Source organism: Excalfactoria chinensis, chromosome 3 (assembly GCF_039878825.1).
Source record: "Excalfactoria chinensis isolate bCotChi1 chromosome 3, bCotChi1.hap2, whole genome shotgun sequence".
In the NCBI taxonomy this organism is placed as follows: Eukaryota; Metazoa; Chordata; class Aves; order Galliformes; family Phasianidae; genus Excalfactoria; species Excalfactoria chinensis.
This window is the reverse complement of record NC_092827.1, coordinates 85,809,825-85,834,475: the sequence shown is the minus strand read 5'-3', so window position 1 is coordinate 85,834,475 and position 24,651 is coordinate 85,809,825. Positions and strand designations below refer to the sequence as shown.

General features: G+C 39.6%; 1 protein-coding gene across 1 annotated transcript in view; it reads left to right on the top strand.

Annotated features, from left to right (window-relative positions):
- The window catches only part of USH2A (usherin), a 352,517-nt gene that overhangs the window by 308,088 nt on the left and 19,778 nt on the right, over positions 1-24,651 (top strand). Inside the window, exons 61-63 of the mRNA XM_072333648.1 lie at positions 15,703-15,930; positions 16,802-18,318; positions 19,304-19,625. Coding sequence (XP_072189749.1) covers positions 15,703-15,930; positions 16,802-18,318; positions 19,304-19,625 — 2,067 coding nt within the window. The remainder of the gene's footprint in view (positions 1-15,702; positions 15,931-16,801; positions 18,319-19,303; positions 19,626-24,651) is intronic.

Sequence of the window (24,651 nt, the reverse complement as noted above, 5' to 3'; positions counted from 1 at the left end):
AAATTACTTCTCTTTTTGGAAATATCTGGCATATTTTATCCTTGGGTTTCTCCTTGTGCAGGATCCAGTTTTTACCCATCCCGTAATTCTTTTTCACTGAGTGAAACACATGTAGTATTGTCTTCCAAGAGATATTCACATTGTCTGACTTCAGGCATCTAACCTAGATTAGAGCACAAACTTCCTCTACAGACCATGAAGGCTTCAGAACAACTGAGGCACGGTCATTTACCACCTTCAGGCTGCAACTGTTTGCACTACACTGCTTTCCTCTAGTGTGCTGGTGTTCCACCAGTGTCAGGATAGAGAAGGTGGTTGATTTTAAACTGATTAATCGGCTGTTTTTTCTGAGGTAGAGAGATTTAAAAGATGGCACCTTCCAATAGAAAATGGCACCAGGCAGCAGTCTGGAAGTGGTAACCTCTTGTTTGTGCAGCTGTTGTCATAAGAAAGTAGGCAACTTCATGACAAGCATCATGCCTAAGCATAGAATACCTAAAATGGGACTGTGTGTATGCTACATATTCTGTTTCTCTGTATATGCTTTTATATATGCTTTCAATTTATGCTTCTTTTTTTCTGTGAAGTATTCCCATAAGACTTGCCTTTGACTTGAGGAAATATGAACAAGTTAATCAGGTGCTGCAGAAAAACACCATTGGTGGGGCATTCTCTAATTTTTGAAAACAAAACAAAAGACTCCCACAAACCTTTTCCTGTTTAAGTGTGATCTGATAAGAAGACATAAGGGATATTCTTCCCTTTGTGCCATACTGTGTTTGTGCCAAGTCTGCTTTTAAAATAAGATCTTGGTAAGATGTAGTTGCTTTTTTCATATATTACTAGGATATAAAAATAGATGGGGAGATTTGCTGGGTACCATGTACAGCTGCTTTTTCCAATTAGATATATGTTTAAAAATGCTTAATTGGATTTGACTACATTTTAATTCACATTTAACCAACATTCCTTAGTGTTGAGTTATCAGGCAATTCCAAGATAACTCTCTTTGTTTGTAAAGTCATAGGGCAGCTTCCTAAAATCCCCAGGGTCGTGTCCGACAGCTACAGATACAGTAGTTCTTCAGCAGAAAATTAGAAAGGTTTCTCCCCACCCCCACCTCATTTCCTACCCTACTACCCTCCACCGATAACATTTTTTTCTTCAAATTGGCCTAGAAGTGTTATGTTACGCAGTTATAATTGATGCAGAATTTTTACAAGTATTGTATAATTTAATAAATATAGAATCTTACCCCCCTTTTAAAAAAAAAATAAAATAATAATAATAATATATATATATAAAAGCAAGAGCCAGCCATATAACTCAAGGGATTGGTAATATAATATAGAGCCTTGTACCACTAGGGACTCCATTTGAATCTAATCCAGGTCTACAGTCACCAAAGTCATTCTCATCAAACAGCCGTTGGGTGTCCTATGCAAGATAAGTTTAGTATTCTCAGCTGACCTCCTGTCCTTTCTCTTTACTGCTCCCTTTTGAATCCATTCCCATCACTCAGCTTCACAGCCTCGTTCAAGCTGGTCTCCCCTATGCTTGTCACAGTTTCCCGTTTTCTGCCTGCCAAGTGACCTCGCTCTCTCCTCCTTTCAGAGTTTGCAAAAAGCACTGGAATGCATGTATAATCTCGCCCTGCTCTATTTTTATTTTTATTTTTTTTCTTTTAGGGGGCGAGACCCTAATTCCTGAGCAGTGCTAAAACATGAGTTTATCAACAGAAAGCTCTTTGGGAGTGGGAATGTGTGTCTGTCTGTTAATTTACAGCACTATATAAATATTATTTTTGAGACTATAATAGCAATTATGGTGAATAGGGGCCAGATGGCCTCTGCTTCTAGAAAGCAGAATTGCAGTGTATTTTTAATGGACTTAAATGTTACTTTTTGACAGGAAGCTAATATAAAATTCTGTGCTATAGGTGCCTGTCAGGTGAGTGTGGTTCTCAGCTTTGGTTTTTGTTAAAGTAATTACTGGTGTCGTGCCTGGGTACTTTTGCCCACTAAAGCCTTGTTCTGTGGTGGGGTCTTTGTTGTTGCTTGCTTTTCTTTTTTTTTTTTCTTTTTTTTTTTTTTTCTTTTTTTTTTTTTTTTTTTTTTAAGGATGGTTATTGATCTCTTGCTGAGCTGAGATTTCAGTTTTATGCCAGATAGTTTGATTAATGGGTTGGTTTCTGTAAGTGGACTGAATGGGGATAGGAAGCGCAAGCCGCTCATGCCGCCAACCCTAACTCCGTCAAGACGCATAGCTCATTATGAAACAGTTATCAAGTATACATGAAAAATTAATTGGGCTCAGTTTGATTCTGAAAAGGATCAGCTTTCTACTTGGCGGTCCCCCCAATCTTTCCAGATGTTGCACGCTAGCCCCTCGAGAAGCAGCAAAGGGAGATGTATTAATACATTGTATTGATTAGATCAAGACCCCTGACAGTTATTTGTAGAGATACCATCTGGCTGCTGTTCGAATTCCTTCACCAAAAACAGGACGTGACATGTTATTAATCTCAACTCTCTAAGTATAGACAGTTGCCTTTTCTGCTAAACCGCATTTTACCATTCCGTAGGAGATGGAGGCAGACCTGAAGGGTGCTGAAATTAAGGTTATTACACAAATTGAGCCATATGGTCCAAATATTTCAGCAAGAAAATTGCCAGGCAATAAAAATTGCTCCTGCCTTCCTAATGGTGTAAATTACAGTTTAACCATGGCTCTAATGATGTCCTTCTGCCGCGCTTAACTACTGTTACATGAAGGACATTGTTTTAAAAATATAAAAAACAAGTAAATGCCAGCAGCGTGTTTTACAATCTGTTAGTGTGTCATTAAGAACACTGTCAGAATTACATAAACATAATGGCAGGCAACCTAGCATACAAAAGAACAAGTATGGAAATAGAAAGTGTCTTGAAAACTCCTTTAGCTCTGTAATGTCAAGAGCCCTTTCCCTTCTGGAACTTTTCCAGAATGGGAAAACGTGGCTGGTTATTTATTCCAGTTCTCACACCAGCTCCAATGGAAATTTAAAGACAGGAAAAAAAACCACTGAATATTCCAATGCATTTTGAACAGGTGACAGTGGAGGGGCATAAATTTACCAACATATTATACTGTAGCTATATGTGAAGTTAATTAGTTAGGAAAAACAAAATAAAAAGAGAGGCTGTCTTCAAGCCAAAGAGGTGTTTTTCTCCTTTGGATCACGATAGGACCACTTATTGTTTTTCAGACTGTTTGGAGAATTGCAAAGCACTTATGAAAATGGTTTCAGAACTCAAAAAGCTCTGTGAATTTTACTTACAGAGTTAACAATCCTAAAAATGTGTTTATTGAAAATAGCTGTAACATTTATTATTAGAAATGAAATGAAATTAGTTATCCCAGTCAGTAGATGCTTTGCTGACCTGATGAATTGTTGTGCAATGCGGAGATTAAAGAGTAAACAAATAAGGTGGATAAGTAGCCTTTGAGATTTCATTTTAGAAACAGTCACCCAACTATTCAGTTTACATGAACTCTTGAGATGTCCAAACAGAAATTAAAAATCACTTAAGTTTGTAATAAATGCTATCCAGAATTTGGAGTTTGACCACCGTGAGCAGATTTTTATCATTCACATGTGGCCAGACCTATTGGTAACAAAAACCAGCACAGCCGTTTCCACAGCTAGTTCAGTGGTGGTGTAGGTCCGTGGGCAGTGTACTGGAGAGGTCTGTAGAGGTGTGGCAGAAGGGGGACTGTTGGGAAGCAGCGGGTTTTACTCCCACCTCTCCTAGCCTGTATCACATGGGGTCTGCTGAGCAAGCGAAACTGCCGCTCCCTCTGCCATGCATGTCTGAAGGCAGAAACTTCCCATACCCTTGCATGGATGCCTGGTTCTCTCTGGTTGAAATGCATTTATCAATGTTGAATTCACAAGAGCATTTTGTCAAACAGAAAAATGAAGGAAGGGAGATAGCAAGTTCGCTGGCTTGCTTGGCTGGTCAGTGAATGGGCTGAGAGGCAGCTCCTGCATTGGTCTTCAAACCTTCTGAGCCATGGTTTCTCCAATCATGTGAAGGTTTCATTTGTGTGTATGAATAGAGAAATGATGTCAGGGGATTTCTTTACTCTTGATAAATATCAATTCAGAAGAACCAGGTGGTTCATTATATTCAATATATTTCAAATGCTCTTTGTCCTCCAAGCTTGTCAGGACCAGCATGGTCACAAATGAAAGCACCAAAAGATTAGTAACTCGTGGTTCGTTGGTTGGTTTCCAAAGAAATAGACAGTATGATGTCGTAGAATCCTGTGAGGATGGTAGCTTGAAGTTGTCTTAAGTTGGCAGCAGTTTGCAAATATGTAATATGTGTAAGGGAGTAAGTAACAAAGTCTAGTTGATGAGTTTGTCCCATCATGAAGTACAGGTATTTCCCTCAGTACATATCCCTGTAACTGTGTATGTGGCCAGAGGTGCAGAAGTACTTGACAAACAGGATGTGGAAAATCTAAGTGCATTGTACTCTTCCCACATGCAACCAAAATGGATGGCTTTTACTGTTTAACTGTAAAAGCTCTATTGTAATTTTAAATCTGTTTCTACAGCATTCATCAAGTGAAATCTCTCTCTCTCCACTCACATCTGACAGGGTAGATTTGGGGAGTTTGTGCTCATTGAATTATTTTAGGAGTGCTAAAAAAGCAATGAGTACGGAGGGAAGTTACATGCTTTAAATGTCTTATATTACTGAGACCTGTATAGGTATGCAGTCAGAGCTTTAGGAGACAAAAATGCACAATTAAATGTCCACTTAAGAAAAGCTATGATAGATGCAAAAGCCACAGGCTGACCTACAGCACAGGATCCCCTTCTAAGTTGTTCAGCTTTGCAGCTGCAGGATACCTTCTTTTAAGCTAACCCATGGCTGCCCCCCTTCTTTCTTTATGTAGAACAAGAGCTTTCTAAATGCTTCCGTGCCCACATAGCACTAATGTAGTAAATAATATTACTTTGGGGGTAAAGTAGAACTGAATGAGACACCTGGAGTGTGTGTTGTATGTGTCAAAAGGTCTCCAAGGAGTCATATCTTCACCATAGAAAGATGAAGAGAAGTCCCAGTGTCTAGTTAATCTACTGGGATATACTGCAAATCGTTATTCATTTTGATTCTGAATTTTTCTCTGAGAATTTTTATATGAAAGTCAATTTACTGCAGGTTTGAATGCACCGATTCTTTTCTCTCATCCACAGCAAAGAGTTCCTAGCTCTGTAGTGTGGAAATGCTACTTTAGTAGCTGCTCAAAGCTACCAAGTTTACACTTGTCCCACATAATTAGAATTGCCAAATGCACATTTAACATTACACGACAGTGAGGGAAGTGAATTCCTTGCCGTGGTAAGTTATTTTTGCTATAAAGAAAACTTTACTAAAACTTTGCAGAGCTCTTATATTTCAACAGGCTTTAAAAAAGAATTAATGAGAAATCTGGAAGCCATCTTTTCACACTTGAAGTATTAGTCTTGTCATTATGGAATCATAAAATTATTGTTTTCTTTTCAAGGGTTCAAGTCAGATGATAATTTAGATATTCTCTAATGCTAGAAATGCTAGGCCCGAGATCTACCAATACATCATGAGGTTTATGCTACAGTTGTAGAATAAAATGGTGACATATTTAAGTGCTGTGCTTTATTTTACTTGAAAGTCTTAGCCTAAAAGAACTGACAAGAGACAGTGAGAGCAAATGAGAAAAACATCTTTTTCCACCAAGTAACAATGTGGTTTTAGCTCTAGCTAGTTTCAAGCTCAGTACAGAGCATCCTTTGAGGGCAAACAGAATTGAGTTCTGTGGCTTTAAAATAGAACGTTGCTGAGACAAAAATTTGGAACAGCTCTTCAGTATTTTTTCTGACTTTCTGGCCATGCTCAGACACATCAAACGTTTTCAGTCCCTTTGTTAACAAGCTCATATAGTTACATGTATTTTGAAGGCTACTAATGGAAGCTTTAAACCACATGACAGGAGCAGAACATACAATGAAGAAGCTTGTGTATCTATATATGATAGGGGGCTCACCAAATGCCATCATGGACAAAGACAGACTTGATCTGGGGAAGGTTCATTCGATTTATTGTCAATTACTAACACAGGAGGATACTGAGAAATAAAAAGACCTTCCCTTTACTCTGTCCCTTCTTCTCGGTTTAAATTCATTCCCAGTTTTTCAGCCTGCTGCCCCTCCAAGTTTAGGGGGAATGAGGAATGGGGCTGTGGTCAGTTTTATCATAATCTCTCTCTAAATTCTAGAAACTTATTTTAGATGGCTAAGGTAGGCTAGTCTGTCTAACGTATTTTGATAGTGAGGTTTTTCTGTAGAACAGAAGCTAAACAGAAGCGTAGTATTTCCCTTTGGAGGTAATTCTCGCTTTCCACAGGCTACAGAGAGATATGGGGGATGCTAGCTATCCAAGTTTCACGTCTAAATGCAGAAGCTACAACACACCTGGGCTCGAATGATTAAATTCTAGTAATTTCTTTTTGATTTGCACATTTATAACACACATACATGCATCTGATCAATGTATGATAAGATGAAGCCAGTCAATTTACAAGTTAGTATGCTGGAGTCAATACTGTGTTTTAAAGACATTCTCCGTTCTGAAACCTGCAGGATTTGTTTTGTACTGGGCTTAACTATTTATCTCTGACTTTGTGATTTATTTAAATTTCCCAGATAACCTAATTTTTCATGGAAACTGAAGAATCTGAACAAAGCCTGCTATGTTTCTATTATTTTGAAGTAATCGTTCCATAGTTAGATCTTCCTACTGCATCTTATTATGCAAGTCAAAGCTCAGAAGTTCTTCTCTTTTGGCCAAAGTCTGACAATGGGAAGCCCAAGCCATACTGGAAGAGACTAGTGTATGTAATAATGACATGAAAAGTCATTATTAAAGACTGTGCTTTATCCATGTATTAATATTTAAAAGTGATGCCAACTAGCTGCTTTTCCTGTTTACACTGTAGATTTATCTGTCTGCTTTTGTGAGTAGGTGTATAAATTTATTATCAGTCTATGTGCCTTAGGAGGTCTAAGTTAGTCCTAAGATCTGCCTGGAACATCATCTGTCCAGCAGGTTCACTTGGTTTCAAGACCCACAAACAGCCTCTCTTCCTGTTATTCCATAAAACTACAGCTTCCTTCTTGCTGTCATCATTTCGATTCTACTCTTGATATAGTTAATTCTGAGTCTTGAAATTGCATAGCTGCTGAGAGACACAATAATGTGTAATGAATATGCATTGAACTTCATTAGTGTTGTCAGCAGCACAGCCCATTGTAGTCGCAAAAGGAAAACAAGATTCTTTGCTTCACTTGCCGTTTGTCTCGGGCTTTTCAAGCTACTTGTTGAGGCTTTCCATTAGCTCTTAAGGCTAGCAAGGGCAGGGATGCCCTCTAGCAATCCTCTCCTCCAAAATTCCTGTAGGTGTTAGAAGGAAGGTGTCAGACTGCTGCTGAACTTGTCTGTATTTCAAGCTGTGGAATAGGTATGTTTTCCATTTTGAGTGGTCCTGTGTGAAGCCAGGAGTTGGACTTGGTGACCCACGTGGGTCTATATATCTAACTGATATCCTCTGATAGTGTTCAAAGATGGGCTGAGCTGGCTACAGAAGAGAAAGCAGGCGTCCCTGTCCACACAATCTTTCTGCTAGTCATGCTAAGGGGTGCGGAGTGCTTCCTATTTTTCTGGTCTGGATTAGAACAGTTGGGCTTCCCTTTTCCCAAGCTGTCTCAAGAACAGGTATGTTCATGTAGGTAGTGTAAAGTATTAAGGGAAGGAATGAAATAGCTGTATGTTGACTTGAAGGAAAGCTTTACAAGAGGTAGAGGCTTGTGTACATTTATGCCCATCACTTTTTAAAATACAGTGTCAAATTTACAGGTGAAATGGTAAGATTAGGCTAAATGTTGGCCTTTATAACGTAGCGCTAAGTTAATTGTTTATGCTTACCTTTTAGTATCTCTCAGAATTGATTACACACATAGCAGACAAAGCTTTGAATGAAAAGCAAGGACTGCTTGGTGCAGGGCAGAGGGGGGAAAAAAAAGAATAAAATGGTGGGAAGCAAAAAACCTTTTAGTCTTCTTTAAAACGTTGCCTTTATTTTCCATTGTGTTGGCAGAAAGCAGGGATTTAAAGCTGTGAATTGCCTTGAGGCTGTGTTATCTTCTTCTACTTAGCAACAGTTAGAACTGCTCTTTTTGCAAGTGTTGGGTGAATGAGACAAGGACTCAAAATGATTGGGAAAGGGGAATAAAATAAGCCTGCACTTAACAGTAATATGGCACGTCTACTTTACCTGTGTAAAATGGGATCTAAAACAATCACGATGGTTTCCTGAAGCTGCACAAAGTAACACGGGGGGATATTCTCAGACTTAATTAATTAATGCTTGTAGCATGATGTGAGATCCTAGGATGAAAAGTCATATATAACTGCAAAGTCTTAATTTTATGGAGCACAACTGACATTCAGTGGCATTTTCAAGGAAACTGATGTGGAAGTTCACCTGCAATCTTTGTTAGAATTCAGACTGTCCTTGTACAAATCCCCTTAAGGATTTTCCTCAAGCTGTTATTTGTGTGGGGTTGTGGTTTTTTTTTCCCTCTTTTTCCTTTCTTTTTCCCCATTATGACTGTTGAGCTGTGCAAAGGCGAAAATTGTAACTAATTGTTTTTAACGGGAAAATCCTATACACCATATGCATTTTATGCACCTATACAAACCCCACGCAGCAAAACCATAACAAAACTACGTTTTTTTTTCTCAAGTTTTACAGAACATTAAAGTCTTGTGGTATATTGCCTGAGTACTTAATATTAGATGAGAAAAGTTTTAAGGAGTCTAGAACCACTTTTCTTCACAATATCGTATGTGATATTATTTGTAAGGAGATGAGGAAGGCTTGTGGCACCAATATCTGTAGTCAGTGTGAGTGCTGCAAAAGTAAGAATTTCAGATGAAATCAAAAGGCAGAACATTTGATAATAACAAAGACACTGTCTTTCTGTAACAAGGCAAAACTGATTGCCACAAGATATCTTGAGATGAAAAGTTCAAGTGTATAAATTACTTTTTTTTTTTTTTTTGGTATGGATAACAACAAAAGCATTCATGGTTCCATTGCTTAAAACTATTGATGTTCTTCTTCACAGCACCTGTAATTCTGGACATTGTTAGGATAAAGGGTGTGAGGCTGAGAAGACAACATCAGCACTGATGTGGCAGTTCCTGTTGTGTTTGTTCTGTCAAAAGCATCACTCTGACTGGCCATCAGCCAATATATCAAATGGAAAATACGGTTTATGACATTAAGAAAAATATAACATTGATCCCCTAATGCTTCATATTAAAGTACATGTCCCCTACCACCCTCAGGTTTGAGCCTTTAGGCTCTAGCCATCTCATCAGTAGTCAGTGGAAAACTACTCTGCTGTAGTGGAAAACTAGCTGTAGTGCTTGCTTTAAGCATATTCCTGGAGTTTGACTGTACAAGTACATCATTTATAATGCAGAGTTACTCAATACTATTCAATTTTTTACACCGTATTCTGCATCTCTTATTTTAAGGAGTTAGTCCAGCTCATCATATCCAAAATGACTATTTAAAGCAAAAAGTCTTGTTCAGATTAAGTAAGGAAGTCAGATTTGAACTGATCAAACCGAAGTTTGGAGAAAGCAGCCCTTTCTCGCAATGAGGAATAAAATACATGGTTAAAAGTGAGGGGGGGGGGGGGTGGAAAAAGGGAAGAAAAATCAAAGGTGAGAAACTACGGTTAATTATACAGTAGGTCTTGTGAGCGTTGTAAGAGATAAAATATTAATGTTAGGAAAACATGTTGACATCATCCTCTAGATGGTGTCTATAGTGGAATGTCATGTCATTGATATTTTGTTTTATCTGATTTATTTAGTCATGCAGAAAAATCTCTTTTTGGATTTCAGTGGTTCTTAGCACAAATTAGACAAATAATACAGCTGCAAATACGTGGCCCTCAGCGATGTTAGATGAATTTTAAGTATGATGTTTGCCCTTATGTTAAAAAAAGAAAAGAAATCCTTACAGGAAATGGCACAGAACAGGGTACTGAAGCATTTACTTCACTCCAGAAGGAGTTTTAAAAGTTTTACCAGGGCTGCATTGCTGTTTAAAAGCATACTTGCTCCCAAAAGCCAGTGCAGAGACTGAATGCAGCTGGCTCAGTGCGCTTGGTGCTGTTCATCTGCTCCATGCCTTGTTGCTGTTTCCTTTGTGGCTCTTTGTCTTCCAATCAAAGCTGGGGGCCGAAGCTCCTGCTGAGGCTGCAGCAGGTCCCCAGATGCCCAGGTGTGCCAGGAAGGAAAGCTGACTGCTGTGAAAATGAGCACCAGCCCCACTCACAGATTCAGCTGCGTGCGGTTCACAGTTCCTCACATGCTCTGCCAGGAAGGAGAAAAATGAACTGCAATGTGATACTTGTAGATCAGGTATTAATTGTTGCGGTTTGCAGAACATTTTAAACTCCTTAGATTACTGCTTTTTCTAAAGGTTTCTCACAAGGCATATTCCACAGGCTCCGGTAGGAGCAGTCACATAGGAAATGTCTAATCCATGTTCCTGCTGTTGGAGGCTTGTTCGATAGTATTAATCATCGCAATAACAATCTAAAAGAAAGATCCGCGTTGAAAGGCAATTTTAAATTTCCAGAAGGAAATGCAAAGAAGTTCTTAAAATGTAAAATCTTAAAAGTGAAATGTACCAAACATTCTAATGAAAAATCTAAAATTAATATTCACACAAACTGGGATGAAAATAAATAGTGTGACAACAATTTTTGGTAGGACTGGAAAAAATTGGTTACTTTTAGGCAAGATCATTTCTGGCAAAATGAGTAAATCTTTGGTTTCTGTTTGCTTTGAGTTTTTTCAGTATTATCATGGGAATAATTTATATTCCAGTCCACGCTGCTAGAGGAAGGAACGGAGTCATAGATTACCTGTGTATCTGTAAGTTATATCCTTGTGAATTTGAGCATAAGGCTTTAGGAATAGAGTAGATTTTAAAAAGAAATCATGTGCATAATACAAGCTTGAGAAGGAAGGCAACCCAAAGGATAAGTTAGGGATTGTATATGAAAATGAACCCAGTGCAATTTTGAGAGGGAAAGCGGGGGCTAAGATGTTTGCTGAGAAATAAACACGAACATTTGAGTTTTGTCAAGGTGGAGATGCTCACTGTGTTCGCAGAAAATGGAAGGTTATGGGACCGGCAAAGTGAATGATGTCAAAGGTTAAGGGCAAAATGAAGATCTTTGTTAAACCCCAAATATTCCCAGCTTTCCTGTCACTTGTGGAGGAAGTGCCTTCCTTGATGGAGAATTCTGAAAACTGATATTGGAGGATAGCTGGAAGAATATTCTGACTGCTAGGAGATTATAACTTCCTCTTCCCTTGACCAGGGTGAGTTCACTGTCTCCACTTCTGTAGAAAAGAGAATGTCATACAGAATTACCTTCTGATCATGTATGTCTGGAGGATGTGAAATAACCAGTACCATTAGCAGCGTGATTGTCTCTGATGCCCTCTCTGATACTTAGTTAGAATCTCACAGGAAAAAAAAAAAAAAAAAAAAAAAAAAGCCAGCTTTTTCATCAGATATCAAAGATACCTGCTGAATAGGGGCTACTGTACTAAGAGGCAATAGGGAGAGAAAGGAAATCAGAGCTTCACCTTAACGTGACTGGATGGTGACTTACTGAGTGGTGACAATGACCCCTGGAGCAGGAGTAGGTACTGAAGCTCTCTGTTAGGCAGCTCCTGAAAGGTTCAGGGTTCTAATGTGTCTGTCGTGTTTTGAACTCATGCCCTGAGACCTGGGCAACTTTTTCAACTGCCTTGGAAAAAAGAGGAAAAGTGCAGAGCGGCAACACTGGAAAGTACTGCTTCATCTGATCGATAGATTAAAAGATGACTAGGTTGTGTAGTTTTATGCACGCTAAACATCTGTGAGGGGAGTCCACTTGCACAGAGTATTATTGACAGTTACGGATCAATGTTAATTTTTGATCATTTTCAACTTACAAAGACCTCTTGATCCTGTTGTCACCTTAGGGGCACTTCAAGTCATTGGCAGAGATCACTGTAGCCATGTAAAACCAGCAGGCTCCCAACAGCTGCACAGCCGTGCCCATGCCCAGAGGAATGAGGGGAAGGCCAGCACCTTGTATCCTAGCCATCGCTGCCTTTGAGACGAGAGAAAGAGCATGCCCATTTGTTTCCAGACTTTAAGTGACTTCTGTGCTCATGAATTAAAAAATAAACAAACAAAAAAGGCAATCTGAAGCAAATCTCCATGGATACATTATTCATGATTCATGCTCTCTTGTTTTATGCTTTGAAAATGCGTTAAAACAAGGTTTTGTTTTAAAAACTTTGATCCTAATTTGCAGTTGGGGCTGCGGAATTAGCTGAGCAGGGTGCATTTGTTGCTGCTAACAGCTTACCCTTCCACTGACAGCCTGTGAAGCCTTTTGCACAACAAAAGTAGGGGTGCTACCCTGCATCTCAGAGTGGTGATGCTGCCAGTGCTGTCAGAGGGAAGGGACAGGGCTACCCAAAGCAGGTAGCTCCCAGCTGCAGTATGGGGATGCTGAAACGTCTACCTCCAGTCTGGGTCTGCAGTATTTACGTTAAAAGGAGAGACCTTACAGGAGGAGAGCAAGAGTGAACACACATTGTTTGCTGGGCTATTCTTAATTTAATGACTGAATGAGTGAGTCTGCTTTGCAATAGGAGACACAGAAAGGAGGGCATGGGGCTGCAGTTCATCAGCTTTCATGGTCAGTCAGTCTTGAACTACGAATATCCTAATGTTTACATTAAAATTTTATTTTGTTGGCTTGCTTTTAATGGTAAATGAAATCTGGCCTGTTAGCAGTGTGTAAACACAGGATATATGAGTTCATGGCTTTGCAAACAAAGACCGGGAGAACATTCCATGCAGGGATTGTGGTCCTGCGCCCGTTTAAGACGGTGCAGTTGTCCACTGAAGCCAAAGGTTACCGTACTATCCTTTGCAAGCTGTGTGTTTGTCATTTGTATTTAACCATTCTAGCAGGGCAGTATTTCTAGGATAGGACATTAAATAATTCTTAAAATAAATCACTGAGACTGCTATCTATCTTCGTTTTTAGGATCAACCTCTGAGCTGAGTAAATTCACAGATGGCAGTGGCAGCAGTGCAGGGGGAGAAAGCATGGCTTCATTTTCTGGGAGGACATCCCCTGAGCTTACTTCAAAACCAAACCAAACAAAAATACATGTAAACCGTTTGCTCTTCAAGAAGTATCTGTAGGAGCCCGGGATAAAAGTCATCCCTGGAAGGAATGGTTTAGCGGTCTCCAGAGAACACAGTGAACTGCGGGCAAGGAAATCCCTCCAGCCTTGTTTCATTTCAAAGGGTGGTGAGGATTGTAAATAATTAAATCTTGGGATTTAGTGGAAAAACTGTCGAGGGTGATGAAAAATATGCTATTTTTATATTAAAAAAAAAAAAAAAGAAAAAGAAAAAAAGTGTTTTCTAACATTGTTGTCACAAAAGCCTACCCTGATCACACTGGCGATAAGAAGCAGAACCATTACTTTTTGTACAGTGTTTGTAATGATGTGTTTCTATCTTCTGAGAACCTGTGTGTAATGGTTCAGGGGCAGTAATTTAATGCAGTGCGTTCCCTTCCTTCCTCCTCCACCCCCAAACCGTGGAATGTAAATTTTAGGCTTTTAAAAGTTCTGTTTTGAAAACCTAATAGATAACTGTCCTCATAAAAACTATTAATACAGACCACATCCAATTGCAAAGCTAATTTTAATCATGTTTTGTGCCAACATAATTTCTGATGCCAGATTTTTATGCTAAGCATGAACTTCAATTTGAGCTCCGTTCTTTAACCTGCAGTTCATAATTCTGCGTTCGGCCGTATAGGTTTTTGGCTATGGCAGTTTGAACGCTTCCACTTTCAAAGATCTAAGCCATAAATGTTTATTAAAAGAATCTATAATGAAATCAGTTTTGTTATTTTTTTAATGGCTGCCTTGAGTATGTTGGATGACTGAACGCGTGTTGTTAATCATTAAGCTCTCGTGTTACAAAAAGCGTTTGATAGTATTGCCATCTAGGGGCCAAACGAAATTCTCCGTACTGAAATAAACTGTAATTGAACAGGTGCTGCTATTGACAATATACATATGTTTTTGCTTTATAGCCCACATGCTTTCCATATTTCTTATGACAAAAGATATCTCTAAATGTCCCACAGCAGCCAGAGCTTTTTTATATATAATCTGTTCGAGGTGATTGCTATTTGCATTTGAGCTTATGCTTTTTTGGCAACGATGCCTGGGAATTCCTAACAAAGAATTATACTTTTTTGCATTATTAATCTTGCTAGTGTTTGCCCTGTTTAACAGAAAAAGGAATCATTTATCAGAAAAGTATGTTTATAATCTGTACTTGTGGCATCTTCAGATTTAATATTCATAATGGTCACTCAAACGCTGCGCTATATTTATCTAAAAGACTAACTCATTGTTGTGAGGAAATAACTACTGAAATATTGATGATCCAACTTTTAATATTTAAAAAAAAGAAATTAATATTTCTTTAAAATTTGTTTCTGAGTCTGTTCTCCTAACAAATGTTTAAATATTAAACAATTGAAAGTGTTAGCATTTAACAACTTAATACAACTTACGGAAGGAGGGAAATTGACTGCAGCTTTCTGCCACGCGGACGAGGCTGAATTCTTGCGCTCCCATTCTTTGTATTGGTAGAACAAATGCAAAAGCACTGCTAAGAATCTAGTTCAGTACACTGGTGATCAGCAGATCCCCTTTCTTTCCTGATGAGACACGTCTGAAGAGGTCTCGCAGTGAAACATGCTGCTCCCCTTCTTTGTTAGGCACCTTACTTTCCTTGCCTGCTGAAAGCAATGCTGTGCTGCCTTCCTGCAGGCTTAGCTGCTGTTTGGGGCAAACTGTAGTGCCAGTGCAGTGGTCCTGCCTGTCCACTGTAGCGTGTCTGCCCATATCCATCTGCATGGCCCTTCTGCTTGGCAGGCCCCTTGCATGGCTGCAGGTGAGCCCCAGCCATTCCAGAAAGGCTCAGCCCTGTACCCTGCACAGCCACATATCTTCTAGCCAGCCTTGGCCTCTGCTTGGCCTCAAGAGATGTCCTGACAGATTAGGAATACAAAAAACAGTTTATTCTTTCCATCTCTCCCTTCATTTTTCTCATCCCACTTTTAAGCATTTTGTTTTCAGTAAGGAAAGGAGACTGTACTCTTGGAAACACTATAATCTTTTTACACAAGTAGATAGTGATAGGACAAAGGAAGATGGTTAGCACTACTCAGGAATACCCAGAAATCAGCTCCAAAGACTCCACCATATTGACTCATATTTTTAACAGTTTCTTATTTCTTAACAGTTTCTTTCTGAGATTCAGCCATGGAAATCCACAGAAAAATCCTGGTAACCAGCTGGGGTGTTCTGCAAAGCGGTCAGAAGAGACCCAGAGCTGAGACCTCATTTTCCAAGTGACATAAACCACAGATGCTGATTACTTTTTTAACTAACTCAAACATCTGTATTCTTGCTTCAGGGAGGAAAGCATCAAGCTCATTTATTTGGATTGAAACCTTTCACAACATATCATGTCCATGTTGTAGCTGTAAACAATGCCGGACAGGTTTCAAGCCCCTGGACATCTGTGCGCACACTGGAAGCTTCACCCAGTGGCCTGAGCAACTTTACTGTGGAAAAGAAGGAAAACGGCAGGGCTCTGTTGCTGAAATGGTCAGAGCCATCCGAACCCAATGGCATAATTAAGGTAATCTCTGTTCACATTTTGCTTGATCAAATAATAAGAAAAGATAAGCGATGAATACCATTTTTTTATTTTTGTATTTATCTATTTATTTTTATTTTTTGCTGTAAAAGACTAAATCAAATGCATTATACTTTAAAATAAGACAGAAGTCCTATGTAAGCACAAGGCACCAAGAGTGCACTCGTGGCTTGTGGTTGTGTTCAAATGAGAATTAACATTCCTGTGCTAGCCCCAACCACAAAAGTTCATTTACAGTGAACCAAACTGTTAATTTAATGGACAGAAAGCTATGCATGAAAGCTCATTGTCTTAAATAGCTTTATCCCCTTACTCTAGGTATTGCCAAGATTCACTTCTAGAAAATTTAGGTTGGATAGAATGTTGTTCTGAAATTTGTGTCTTCTGTTCACACAGTGGTTTCAACTGATTGTAGATCAATTACCCAAAAGGACAGAGGGTGGGAGAGGGAGTTTTGTTATTTTTTTTTTCTTAACTGGTTTTATTTAGTGTTAGTCTGCAAGAAGCTTTGTGCTGATCTACAAGAGGCTTCATGTAAAACTTGATAACGAACATAATGAAAAGTGTCACTAGATGATTTATTGCTACAAACCAAATGAAAAAAAAATCATGAAAATTGGATCAAAATGTTATTTTTGTATCAATGTCCTGTTTGTGTGGTGATTGTTTCTATCAAGGAAGTCAGCTACTGGATGGTTGGTTGATAGTCCTCACTCTGTTGCAAAGATTAAGGCATCTCATCTATAGCTTGTTCACAAACATTTTGATTTATAGATTTCTGGCCTTTTATCCTGACTTCTATCCTTCTTTTCCTCTCTGTCTTTTTTTTTTTTTTTTTTACCTTTTTCCCCAGACCTACAACATTTTCAGTGACGGCAACCTGGAGTACAGTGGTTTATCTCGCCAGTTCCTCTTTAGGCGCCTTGAGCCCTATACACTCTATACCCTACTACTGGAAGCTTGTAATGCAGCAGGCTGCACTCGTTCTCCACCCCAACCCATTCGAACAGATGAAGCACCTCCAGTGTCTCAGATGGCACCTGTAATCCAGGCAGTGAATGCTACCAACATTGAGCTGAGCTGGTTGGAGCCAATTAATCCAAATGGAAGAATAATTCGTTATGAAGTTATTCACAGATGCACAAAAGAAAATGCTGCAGGGTACAGAGCAACAATGGAAGATGAGAAAATTGTTTTCACGGAATATAACACTGAAAGTAATACATTTGTATATAATGATAAAGGTTTGCAGCCATGGACAAGGTATGAATACAAAATACGCACCTGGAATGCAGCAGGCTACACTGACAGCTCTTGGACAGCAGCCATGACCAGTCAAACTGCTCCAAAAGGTCTCTCTGCCCCTAGGTTATCCTTAGAATCAGTTAACCCCCGCAAGGTGCTCGTCTCCTGGGATGCGCCGGCACAGCCCAATGGTATTCTCCAATCATACAGGCTGCTAAAAAATGATGTTCTCTATCCTTTCAGCTTTGATGCTGCTACCTTCAACTACACAGATGAGGACTTACTACCCTATTCAATGTACAATTATGCAATAGTTGCCTGTACAATGGGAGGCTGCTCTACCAGTGAACCAGCTGCAATACGAACATTGGAAGCAGCTCCTGCATTAGTGGATCCACCATCTCTGCAGGCTGTCAGTTCCACTCAGGTTAATGCATCCTGGGCACCTCCCCAAATACAAAATGGAGATATAACCAAGTACATTTTGAAATTAAACAATGAAGAGTATTATCCTGGCAAAAACTTGCAAATGTTGATTTCCAATCTGCAGCCTTACACACATTATGATTTTGAATTGGTTGCCTGTACTGCTGGGGGCTGTACATCTAGCACAGTCCAGTCGGTGACGACCATGGAGGCTCCACCATTAAATATGGAAGCTCCCAGGCTGCTTGTCATGGGCTCAGAGTCAATTGAGATCACATGGAAAAGTCCAGCTAAACCCAATGGTAAAATCACAAGCTACGAGCTGAGGAGGGGTGATGTTCTTGTTTACTCAGGTCAGGAAACTCGCTACCTTGATTTCACCTTAACACCAGGCATGGAGTACAGCTACACTGTCACTGCAAATAACAGTCAAGGGAGCGTGACCAGCCCATCAGCTCAGATAAAAACCAACCCCTCTGCTCCTTCTGGTATGTTGCCTCCTAGGTTGCAAGCCTGGTCCTCAAAGGAGATTTTGGTGGCCTGGGATCCTCCTATCAAAGTAAATGGTGACATTAAAAATTATACAATCTCTATCCACAAGCCTGCAGAAACAGGAAAGAAAACCATTGACTTTGATTCATCTCATAGTTCCTTTGTGAGACGTTCTTTCATAGTGGCAGGTCTACAACCCTATAGTTGGTAAGTCTGGTAGATTCTGTTTGTTAAATGAATGCTGCAAGTTGAATCAGTAGGCTAGGAGACAGGTTAAGTCTCTATTTTGAACAGCTGGTCAGATCCGTGGGTTTTAGTTCTTAAAAGGCACATGATAAAGCCAATATATTTTAATTTATAGTAACACCAGACATGTATCATCTTGATGAAGTGCATAGGGTTTACCTGGGTTATAACTGATACACAGGGTGATTCAATATTCTGCTATAGGCTCCAGAACCTGTACTCTTGTATATCTTTTGGAAGATGCCTACGTTCAAGGAAAAACAGGGCTTTAGCTAACAAAGTTAAGATGGTAAAACAGAAAATTTGTTAGCTAGTCCATTTGCAGCACAGCTGAGCATCAGTAGAGTCACACCAGGAGTGTTCTTAGTCCTTTGAATTGAAAAAGAGCTACTTGTGTTTACGTAGGACTCAGCTGCAGAAAAAACACACTTGATACTGAAGTAATGTCTTCCTTGCTAATTCTTGATTATTTACGTGACCTTTCCATATATATTTGTGCAGGCATAATTTGTGTGTGTTACAGGGTTGATAAGTAAGTCTGTCTACTATTTACATATAACTAATCTAAATCCAAAGAGAGAAGAGTAATAGAGTGAAGTTAGTGATGACTCAGCTCTCAAATGATATCCACATCATCTCGTACAATAAATCATCATTTTGATTCATGTAATCAAAATCAGAATAATTTTGATGACTTGGCTCATGCAGATATGAACCCTGCTTTGAAAACAAAAAATGTGAAACCTGGATGGAAGCGTTCTTCTGTCATCTGCTATATGAATTCCCACATGTATTCTATATGTTGATATAAATTGTTTACTTTTTCAAAAATGCCAAAGATAAAAAAAAAATAAAAATAAAAAAAAAAAATTTAAGGCCCTTTCCCCCAAAATGTGTGTTTGATTCAGATGTTTTAACCACTTTGTTCCTGCTTATGTTTTCCAAGGTACGAGGTACAGCTCCAAGCTTGTACAGAGCTGGGCTGTGCCTCCAGTGAGTGGGTATCTGTCCAGACGCTGGAAGCACCACCAGCAGGTCAGCCTGCCCCTCTCACAGAGATACAGACCACAGCCAGGGGCTTCCAGACAGTGTCTTCTGTCCTGTGGACTGGCCCACAGCAGCCAAATGGGAAGATTTTACACTATGAACTTTACAGAAGACGGACGACACAAACCCTCATAAATTTAGACCTCATACTTGTTTACAATGGATCTTCAACATCCTTCAGAGATGACCAGTTGTTGCCTTACACAGAATACGAATATCAGGTGGGATCTAATGTTATGTAAGTAGTGTGATATTTTAGTGCTGAAAAGGGATTTAATTAGGTTTTTCTTTCATTTTCCCTCCTCCCCTAGTCTTTTTGGAATTATTTTTTACTTTGAGATCATAAAGTAGCTTATGTCAAGAGGAACTGGGGGTGTTTTCTCAACAAATTACATGGTAGAATAGTAGGATTGCAGGCAGATTTTGTGAGATTATTGTTGATGGCTGCTACTTCTCATGCACATGGACCTTCTACTGTTGTTTTTCCTATGAGTTTACAATAGGAATTCAGCTGTGGAGTAGGTATTGCCATCACTGACTGTCAGCAGTGCCCTGGAAACTAAGCTCAAGTTTTGTACACGTATCGTGGCTTTATCCCATTCAACTGAGATATTTGCTGTTTCTAAGCACCTGACATTCCTTCCAAGTGTTTAGACGAGTTAGTGGAGTTTAGAACTTCACCAAAAACAGCCTTTAGTCCGTTGTCCCTAAAGCCATAGTTTCGTAGCAGGTTAAGCTTAGTTTTTTCATATAAAGATGCCTTTCAACATACACACTTATTATTCTGCCAACAGGATAGCAATAAGCCTCACTCCTGAATCAGTACACAATAATTCTACATATGGAGTGTCCTGGATGAGTTTAGCAATTCTCAGAAGTATTTACAACTTTTACCCTAAAATAAAATAAAATTTGCTTAAACATGGATTTGTTTCAATAAGCACGAAATGCATTCCACCTCTTGAGCTCCCACAGAATAGTTGCAATCATTCTTTAAAATGTTCATTTGCTTCAGAGGATGACAAAGTAATTTGGATTGGAATGGCTCTCATTCAGTCCAGCTTCCTGCTCAAAGTACTGTCAGTTGAGAGGTCAGATGAGGTTATTTAGGACTTTATTCTTTTGCACGTTGGAAATCTTCAGGGGAAATGAGTAACATCTCTGGGCTGTCTGCACCACTGCTTGACTGTCCCTAGGGTGAAAAAGGTGTCCTCACATGCCAAGTTCTCCAACCCCCTGATTACCTTGGTGGCCCTCTGCTGAACTCACTCCAATTCATCAATCTTTCTTGGGACCTAAACAGGACAAGCGCTAAATGAAGGCATGTAATCACTTCCCTTAATTGTCTGGCTACAGTCCTGTTAAATAGCTCAAGATGCAGTTGCCTATTTTTGCTGCCAGGGTACATTGCTGGCTCATGTTTGACTTCCTATCTACTAAGATCCCCCCTGGTTCTTTCCAGCTGAACTGTTCCATAGCTGCTCAGTGTCTACCCTGTAGTGCTGCAAGGGTTTATTAATACCAAAGGTGCAAGACTTCACATTTGTCCTTGATGAACCCCCCTGGTAAACTTCTTCTCTGGGGTCTTCTGATTGCTCTTGATCATACTGACTGGTTCTTTCCACTTTGGTGTCAACCTGATGGAGATTTGATGACAGTGCTCTTCACAGATCAGGTTCTTTGGTTTCTGTTCTTCACTTCTACTGTCGTATTCTTTTTGGTAACCAGAAGCCATGCAGAATTAAATCTAAAATGTTTCTTTATCACATTAGCAGTAGATTCTATTGAGCTGATACATACACACGTCAAAGACTCACAAAGTCATGTAGCATGGAAGAGACATCCAGAGGTCATCTAGTCTAACTTCCTGCTTGAAGCAGATCTATTCAGAGCAGGCTGCTCAGTGTCCAATTACATTCAGGACCAAGTTCTCCATCCCTCATTCTCCAAGGATGGACACTGTACAACCTGTCTGTTCCAATGACTGCTTACATATCTCTTATTTCCCTTTGTGCCTAACTCTGTTGTTTCAGCCTGTGATCACTGACTGCTTCTTGTATGTCAGAGTCACAGGGCCTAGAAGGAAGAACTCAGTGGCTTTCTTCATAAATCACTTTCAGCAGCTCAGACTTGGATAAGAAAAGGATTCTGAATGGACAATTATTAAACTATTGAAAAAAGAGCCTGGGATGCTACTAGAAAAATATACTTACTACAGTATTCACAGAATCTATCTTCACTACTTGAGAGTTACAGACTGTATGGAAACTGTTGAGTCACAGCCTGAACCACTGATAGATCACCTGAGGAAAGGACTGGGCCAGCCCTGAGAGCGCAAGTGAAGGCAGTTCAGCTGTGTGACCGGAAGGAGTGGAGTCTAGTTGCACCTCTCTTGGACCCCATTTAAGGGCTGACTGGTTTTGTAATCAAAGCTATTAATTTTTTTTCAAGAAACAGCACAGTTTAGAGTTAAGTATTTTTGTAGTGAGTCCCCGTGTGTACAAATATTAAGGCTTTAATTTCTTTCTCACTGCTTAGGGCTCTTCTGTAGGTTCACAATACTGTGAATTCTCCATTTGCTGTAGTTTCTTTAAAATGGAACTATTGGTAGACCAGATCTCCTTGCTGTTTTGGTCAAGATCTGTGAAGAATGCAAGTGCAGATGGAGTTTGGTAGACAGAAAAGAGTTGTAGCAGATCCATGCCCTGATTACTACTTCTTTCTTAACTAAAGAAAAACATCTTTGTCTGGGCTGGAGGCTGCATGATATTCACAGTTGCACCAACTTACAATTACCTCATTCAAAAGCTGTTTTGGGGGGGAGAAGCTGATAGCACAGCACAGAGATTTGCTTGAGCTAATGAATTTAATGATCAGTTGATGATGGGTAGCAAAGCGGATTCCTTTGGTTTATCGTGCTGTATTCAAGACTTGGCTTTTTTTTATCTTGGTTCTGCTCCGTAACTGGGCTGAGCTATTGACTGGATCTCTAAATCATTTCTGTAGCCTGTTTTTTGGGAGGTTTTTTTTGTGTTGGTTTTTTGTAGTTGGTGGTGGGGATTTTTGGTGTTGTTGTTTTTGTTTTGTTTTGTTTTCCTCTCCACTGATGGCCATTTATTTCACTGTGAGAGGTTTTTGCATGCACATGTTTGTCTTCTCCTTGTGTCACTTGCAGCAGTCCTCTGGGATCTATTCTAAGCTCCTCCATTGTTGACAATTTATATCTTGTCTGTGAGACAAGTTATTCATAAGTATAGGGCTTGGCTTTTGCTATTATGCTGATGAAACCCAGATTTATATTTCACTTAAACTGAATATTGATTCTGCTGTCTCTGCATTTGAGGCTTGTTTGCTGGACATAAAACTTTAAATGCAACTGAATTTCCTCCAGCAGAATGCAGATAAAATCACAGTGCTGTGATGGGACCTTCTCCAGCATTTTTGGAGCTATAGAGGTGTAGTTCAATGAACCCTGATAGCTTCTTAGGATCTGAGGTGAAGCTTTGTAAGGGAAACTATTGATGACAGCCTGAGCCTCTGATTAACCATCTGAGGCAAGCAATGAGTCAGCTGTGGGAGCAGAGGTGAAGGTAATTCAGCTGTGCTCCCAGAAGGAGTGGAGCTTGACTCCACCTCTCCTAGATCCCATTTAAGAGCTGACCACCACTAAGGTAGCCACTCTTTCTGGTGATTGCTCCTTTGTGGAGTTCTTGTGGTGAGCCTCGACATTGGTGAGCACCTGCCTTGACTGAAGGCTTCAGAGTTGGTGAGCCCTTTTTCCTTAAATACCCACTGGCTATCTCTTCCAACAATACTTGTATTATTCGACTGTACTTGTATTATTTCAACTGTACAACCATGTTTGTATTGTTTCAACCATACAGTCTTGTTTTTAATTTTGCTGCAAGCTTCAGCTGAATATTTAAAGCTTCTAAGGCTTAGATGCAGAAGTTGCACTTCTGAAAATGATGAAGTGACTTCTGAAGCTCATGCAAGTCAAAAGGACTGTGCCCCCTAAATGCTAAAGTCACAATTATTCAAGGAACTTGAACACTTTTATTCTTTGTGGACCAGATCTATGTGAGCATATTAATGCCTACTGGGTTTCAGTGCGCTTTAAGAGGCATTGAGATGCCTGCTGTCCTGTACTTGCAAATAATTTCTGAGATCGTTGAAATTCCATCTCTAGGTCTAATCAGATATTGTGATATTTGCATTCTTTGTAGCATCTGTCATCTTAGGCATTTCTTGAAACACTGTCTAAATCCTCACCTGTATTTTGCGATTCCCTCAAAAAATCCTGACTTAAACTTTATGAGACCTCATGAGTTTCTGAGTGCAACGTCTTCATTCCTATAGTATTTCTGAAACAAAATATTTAGGCTTTTCTCAGGAACTGCTGAGGATAGTGTACAATACCTGTTTTTCTTAGCTACCGGTAGGCCCTTTTGACACACAGTACTGATCTGCAAAGAGGTGGTGCTGGAGTTTGATGCAATTTCCATGCAAGTGCAGTGTCACTCTTCCACAATTGTACTTAACTGTGTACTTGGACTAATTTTTTTAGAGTAATAGCTTAATGTCTTCTTGGTGTGTAGAACGTGTTCATATTTTCACTCAGAAAGCACCGAGCAAACAAAAGGTTGAAGTAGAACTTTTCAGAAGGTTTTATTGTTGCCTTTTTATTGTTTGGTAGGACTGCCTGTTGCACTGCAGCAGGTGTCTGCCTCCCACAGTATCCTTCTTCCTTAAGTAGTGTGTTTCTCTCAGTCCAAATAGTTCTTTGAAGAGAAAGGCCAAGGGAAGATCCCGAGATATGCCAGGGGCAATACATTTTGGGCACTCCATCTTGGACTCTCAGAAAATATTAAAGAGGAAACAAATTGTATTTCTGACTTTTGGACTGTTATAGAAATAAAAATGAGTGAAAAGTCATGAAGATTATGGCAGGACCAACTGCATGGAGCACAGAAAATGTCAGTCCTCTTGGTCACTATCAGAGATAACAAGAATGGCACTTGGTTACCAGCCCATCCATCAGCTGAGCTCCAGTTTGTGCTGCTTAGTTACTGACAAACAACTAAGTGACTTTTACAGCTTAGAATGGGGTGAAGCAGGTTTGCTGACTAACCAGTGATTGATAATCACCCATTTGTAATATCCTTCATCTTTTGGCTTCTTTTCTTCATTTTAATTCACTGTTTCTGCTTGTCACACTGAAAGATACACCACAAAGCAGTGGCAAAA